Source organism: Sinocyclocheilus anshuiensis, unplaced genomic scaffold (assembly GCF_001515605.1).
Source record: "Sinocyclocheilus anshuiensis isolate Anshui unplaced genomic scaffold, SAMN03320099.WGS_v1.1 scaffold1394, whole genome shotgun sequence".
Lineage (NCBI taxonomy): Eukaryota > Metazoa > Chordata > Actinopteri > Cypriniformes > Cyprinidae > Sinocyclocheilus > Sinocyclocheilus anshuiensis.
Genome location: NW_015558696.1, coordinates 341,533 through 347,023, shown reverse-complemented (window position 1 = coordinate 347,023; position 5,491 = coordinate 341,533). Strand labels below are relative to the sequence as shown.

At 39.6% G+C, this 5,491-nt stretch overlaps 2 protein-coding genes across 3 annotated transcripts in view; both read right to left on the bottom strand.

The window, feature by feature from the left end:
* Positions 1 to 3,743, bottom strand: part of LOC107681415 (protein FAM83F-like) — a 5,752-nt gene extending 2,009 nt beyond the window's left edge. The window contains exons 1-2 of the mRNA XM_016477711.1: positions 3,198 to 3,743; positions 445 to 609 (exon numbers count right to left, since the gene is read on the bottom strand). Of these exons, the coding sequence (XP_016333197.1) occupies positions 445 to 609; positions 3,198 to 3,653 (621 nt within the window). The 5' untranslated portion in view covers positions 3,654 to 3,743. The remainder of the gene's footprint in view (positions 1 to 444; positions 610 to 3,197) is intronic.
* Positions 3,744 to 4,856: 1,113 nt separating this feature from the next.
* LOC107681416 (GRB2-related adapter protein 2-like) overlaps positions 4,857 to 5,491 on the bottom strand; it is a 13,026-nt gene continuing 12,391 nt past the window's right edge. For both annotated transcript variants that reach the window (XM_016477712.1, XM_016477713.1), the window contains exon 8: positions 4,857 to 5,365. In XM_016477712.1, coding sequence (XP_016333198.1) covers positions 5,189 to 5,365 — 177 coding nt within the window. In that variant the 3' untranslated portion in view covers positions 4,857 to 5,188. The remainder of the gene's footprint in view (positions 5,366 to 5,491) is intronic.

Here is a 5,491-nt window from a genome sequence, read left to right as displayed (position 1 = left end):
TATATATATATAATTTTTTTTTTTTTGCTGTATGAGGACTAAGTTTCACTCTTAAAATAAAGGTTACAAAAGGGTGTTTTTGCATTGATGCCATAAAACCTTTAAAAAAAAAGAACCTTTCAGTGATCAGTTCTTAAAAGAACCTTAAAAACCTTTTGTTCAATGGACAGATTCCATGGATCTTAAAGGTTCTTCATGAAACGATAAATTCCAATAAAGAACCTTATGAGTTACTTTTTTTCATTTATATTTATATCACCATTTTCATTTTAGTTAAAGGTTTAGTATTTTTTTCATTTTTTAAATTATGTCTATATATATTTGTATGAATAAAATTTTTTTTTTTTAGATAAGGTGTAGTTATTTGAGTAGTTCAAGCTTTTTTTTTTTAAATGTTTTATTTTATTTGAAGAAATGACATGATTTTCTGGTTTAGTTGTGTACCTTCAGCTCTGTAGCTCCGAGCTGCATTCGGCTGCACATGTCCAGAAAGTGCGGCGCTCCCTGCTCGTCCAGCACGATGTAGACGGACACGCCGCGCTTGGACGCCTCAAACAGATCCCGCAGAATCTGCAGATCGGTCAGCAGGTCCATCACGATAGCCACGACCTGGACAAAACACAGACAGACGGCTCGTTCCTTCTCATCAGCAGCAGTCACGTTAAACCAAAATCAACCAAGAATATTGATCCTCTGCCTCTGGCTAAATCCTGATTCGTCTGATGGAACTAAAGTCTTCAATATTACCCATCCTTGCTTCCTGTTTCAATAGGGAACGTGCCAAAATACAGGAAAGAAAGTGTGTTTGTCAAAGCATTTCAGTGCTGTTTGTGGTTCAGATCTTTGAGATCTTCTCATAAATCATTGCTGTTGATCACTGAACATCTCACGTTCAGTTATGAACCATGCATAATGCATACACTCTTAAAAATAAAGGTGCTTCACGATGCCATAGAATAAGCTTTCTGTCTAAATGGTTCCATAAAGAACCTTTAACATCTGAGGAACCTTTCTGTTTCACAAAAGCTTCTTTGTGGTGTTCTTCAGATTATAAAACGGTAAGAAAGAGGTGGTTCTTTGACTGAATGGTTCTTTGTGTCTTCAATATTACCCATCCTTGCTTCCTGTTTCAATAGGGAACGTGCCAAAATACAGGAAAGAAAGTGTGTTTGTCAAAGCATTTCAGTGCTGTTTGTGGTTCAGATCTTTGAGATCTTCTCATAAATCATTGCTGTTGATCACTGAACATCTCACGTTCAGTTATGAACCATGCATAATGCATACACTCTTAAAAATAAAGGTGCTTCACGATGCCATAGAAGAAGCTTTCTGTCTAAATGGTTCCATAAAGAACCTTTAACATCTGAAGAACCTTTCTGTTTCACAAAAGCTTCTTTGTGGCGTTCTTCAGATTATAAAACAGTAAGAAAGAGGTGGTTCTTTGACTGAATGGTTCTTTGTGGAACCAAAAATGGTTCTTCTATGGCATCGCTGTGAAGAACCTTTTAAGCACCTTTATTTTTAAGAGTGTAATGCATGTTGATGCATAATTGTGTAATCTGAATGCAAATTAAATTTGAGATTTGAATAGTAAAGCCTCAGTAAACCCAGCAGGAATGCAGAAGTGTGTCTTTCTTCCTTTGTGGATTATTGTTTATTCATAAAGGCTGGTAAGATAGAGACAAGAAATGAGATTTGCATGAAGACAATAAAGATGACTTGTGAGATTTGCGAGAGTTAAACACACTTTCACACCGATCAGCTCAGCGCGTTGTTACACACACTTCTGCTTCTTTCAGGACAGATGTTTTGGGAAACAGAATGTGTGTAATTTCCTGCTACATGTCGAGTCCGTTCAGTGAGTCAGTGATTCCAGATCATGTGCAGTCGTTCCTCAAGAAACAGACGGTTAGATCAAGTCTGAACAAGATCTTAAAGCATCCAGCACTGCGGGAGATGAGAAACAGAGAGACCTGTGACATGAGGGCTTCACTCAGGTCCTGTATGTATAGTCTATCCTCATTGGCCAAGTGAGAGGATCCACCTAAACACATCCCAGGACCTGTGAATGTACGCGACGGTCCCGAATACAGTCGACAAAACTGAAAAACTGATCTAATGGGGCATTTCATACAATTTTACACTTACAGTACCGTTTTTGATAGTGAAAACAATCAGCTGTAATATTGGCGTTCCCAGATTCCTGTGTGACGGATCACATTTGATTGGTTTTTCATTGAAATTCTTAGTTTTTCTGATCAATTTTGTTACCTCTGAAAAGCTACTTATGGTTCCCTGTGTAGGAGCTGTCAGTGTATTATTTACTGTAAAGAAATCCTTAAAAATAGGGCCTAATATAATGTATTAATTGTTTTTTTATCATGTGTTTTACCTGTATTTTGAATTGTGCACTTCATTCCGTTGTGTTTTAGGGTTCACAGAAAAGTCAGTGAAATTAATGGACAATGTCCCGGCAGAAAATTACCAGTACGTTTTCGGTTTTTATCTATTTTATTTAATTAATTTTTACAGTGTAAATATAAAAACAGATTTTAGTAATTTTGTATATTAACATGGTTTACGTTAATGATATATACATTTTACTGTACATTTAAGTTCAATCTGTAAAGCATAAAATGTTGCCACCGCAAAGCTGCCAGTTAAATTTCACACTTTTTGTTTTTTTGTTAAGTGTACTATTAAACCAGTTAATTTAGATGTTAACCACATGAGGCACATCTATACCTGACATTTCCAGCGTAAAGAGAGACAGCGATCAGAAGAGAAGAGAAAACGAAACTGATCATGATGAGGAGGAGGATGAGGATGAGGATGAGGATGATGATGATGATGATGAGGAGGAGAATTCCCTTATAAATATTTATCACGGTAACCATAGTTACCAGCTGATAGCCTAGTTGCTAGTGATTGCAAATACACTGAAAAATGGCAACCTTTAAATTAACTGGTTTCAAATCAACTTAAATATATTAATTTATACAAACACAATTATTTTATGGGTTAAATAAGTTAGAAATAGCTGTTTAAGGTAATAATTGCAGGTTGCCACTTTTTACAGTGTAGCCTATACACTAAAACCTTTTCATAATTTATGACCATTTTCCGCAGTAAGAGTAACTTGAAAACTAAAGTAATCTACCAAAATATGACTAATGCAATACTGAACGAGCGCTGACCTTGCAGGACTCCTGTATGAGTTTGCGGGCCACCTCCTTGATGTGCGGGCTGTTCTCTTTGGGCGGGTGTGTGTACACCGCCACCCGGGTGACCCCTTTGAAGAGCCCGGATGAGGGCCAGCCGATGTCCAGCGGCGGGACCTCGGTGTCCGACATCTGCGGCCAGTACGTGGAGCGCATGGACTCGGAGTCCTTTCGGCTGCCGCGATTCGCTCCATGGTCTTCCTCGCTCTGGTATTTGACGAAGCTGCCGGTGATGGCCTTGATTTCCCGCGCCGACAAGAAGTCTTGTCCGTTCTCGTCCTTCAGGAGGCTCTTGAAGGCTCCGTCTCCGTCGGCGATCAGGCGCTCCAGGGCCGCCCGCTGCTGCTCGCTGTAGTAGAACTGCGGCCGGGATTCGGGCACCGCGGCGGGCACGGGCCCGTCCTCCAAGCACTGGAGCTGCGACTCCGCCATGACGCGCTCGGAATGCCTCACCTGCGCTCACCTGAGCCCGCGGGCAGGTGTAGAGCCGCGGGTGGGTGGAGTTCAGGCGAAATGCGGTGGAAGGGGAACTTTGTTTCAGCATGAATGACTCCAACAGGAGGGTTGAACTTGAACTTCATCCAAGAAACAAATATTTGGACTCTGTTTGAATGCAGAACGTCTTCATGTGCCTGACTTTGTATAATTTAACATTATGGTTTCTAAATCTATATGTTGAACACATGGGTGAATTTCAGATTATTTCTACCATTGGTTAATTATAAGTGGTTTAGTAGAAATGTAGTATTATAAAACCAGTTAAGGCTCTTTAAGACTCAGTTGAACTGTGGACCAGTGTCATTCACCTCTGCTGATTGTTTCACTTTCATTCCTGATTCAGACCAGCAGCTTTAACTCTGATGTGGTTTCGTTTATTTCCTTCTGCATTTACTTTTACTCAGATATCTTTTGATCGTAGATATAATGATATTCTGAAATGCAGTTTGCTGAATTGAGCTGCAATTTATTGGCTCGTGTTGATGTGATGTATTTATAAAAAGGTATAGTAAAGGAATAGTTCTCCCAAGAAATGAAAATGAAAAAAATGAAAATGCGAGGCCATAATCCATAATAATGAATGAATGAATGAATGATGCATTTATATAGCGCTTTACTGTGTATTGTTGTACACCCAAAGCGCTTTACAATCATGTGGGGGGGTCTCTCCTCAACCACCACCAGTAACCACCACAACCACCATAATAACTCTTCCTGATTCTGACGGCACCCATTCACTGCAGAGCATCCATTGCTGAGACACTGATGCAATGCTACATTTCTACAAACCTGATGAAGAAACAAACTCATCTACACCTCGGATGAGCACATTTATAGCACATGTTCATTTTTGGGTGAACTGTTCTTTTAAATGAGAGGTTAGAGTCAGTAGGGTGGGGCTCGGTATTGATTGATTGGAATCGATGATGAAACGTGAGCCTTACAGACCAGAATCTAGGTTTTATCGACATTAGCTATAATGACATTTCAGAGGCGCAGATAGTTAATAGATATTTTCTGAAAGATTATCAAGACATTTTTTCTTTTTGGTATGACATGCACTAAGAAAGAGAATTCTGTTTTTCAAGATTGTACAACAATTTGTTCAATAATGTCGTGACACATTGGTATGTGTTATTAAATATGGAAGTATTTATTTAATACTTGGATGAAGATCACATCTCAGGCAGTCTATATCAAGAGGATCATACAATTCTAAAGGATTCATAAACTTGTTTGTAAAAGTGCTCAAACTAAATTCACAATTTTTCCAAATCTCTGTGTGTGTGTGTGAGAGAGAGAGAGAGAGAGAGAGTGTGTGTGTGCGCGTGTGTTCTGTACACATGATAAGGTGAAAATGTGTTTCTTAAATTCAGAGCTGTTAATGTAATATTTACGCATATATCATGATTATGCAACAGAGCAGAAGGTGAAACGGATTTTAAGCCAAACGTCTGTGTCACGGATCCTCAAACAGGATTAGTGTAGTTGACGGGGAAGAGTCCGGTTCTCCCGCGCAGAACACCTTTCCACCAGAAACGATCGGACTGATCTAAAACCTCGATAATATCTCCAGCGTGAAAGTTTAGCTCATCTGCGTCCTCTGCAGTGAAGTCATACATGGCCCGAACCTGCAGCGCAGACGCCTGCACACAAACAAACAGAATCGTCTGATTTAGCTCTATTGACAGATCGAATGCTTATGCATCACTGTGTGTATCATGTGACCTGATGTCACCTGTGTGAGTGTGTGTGCGTGTGTGTGTGTGTGT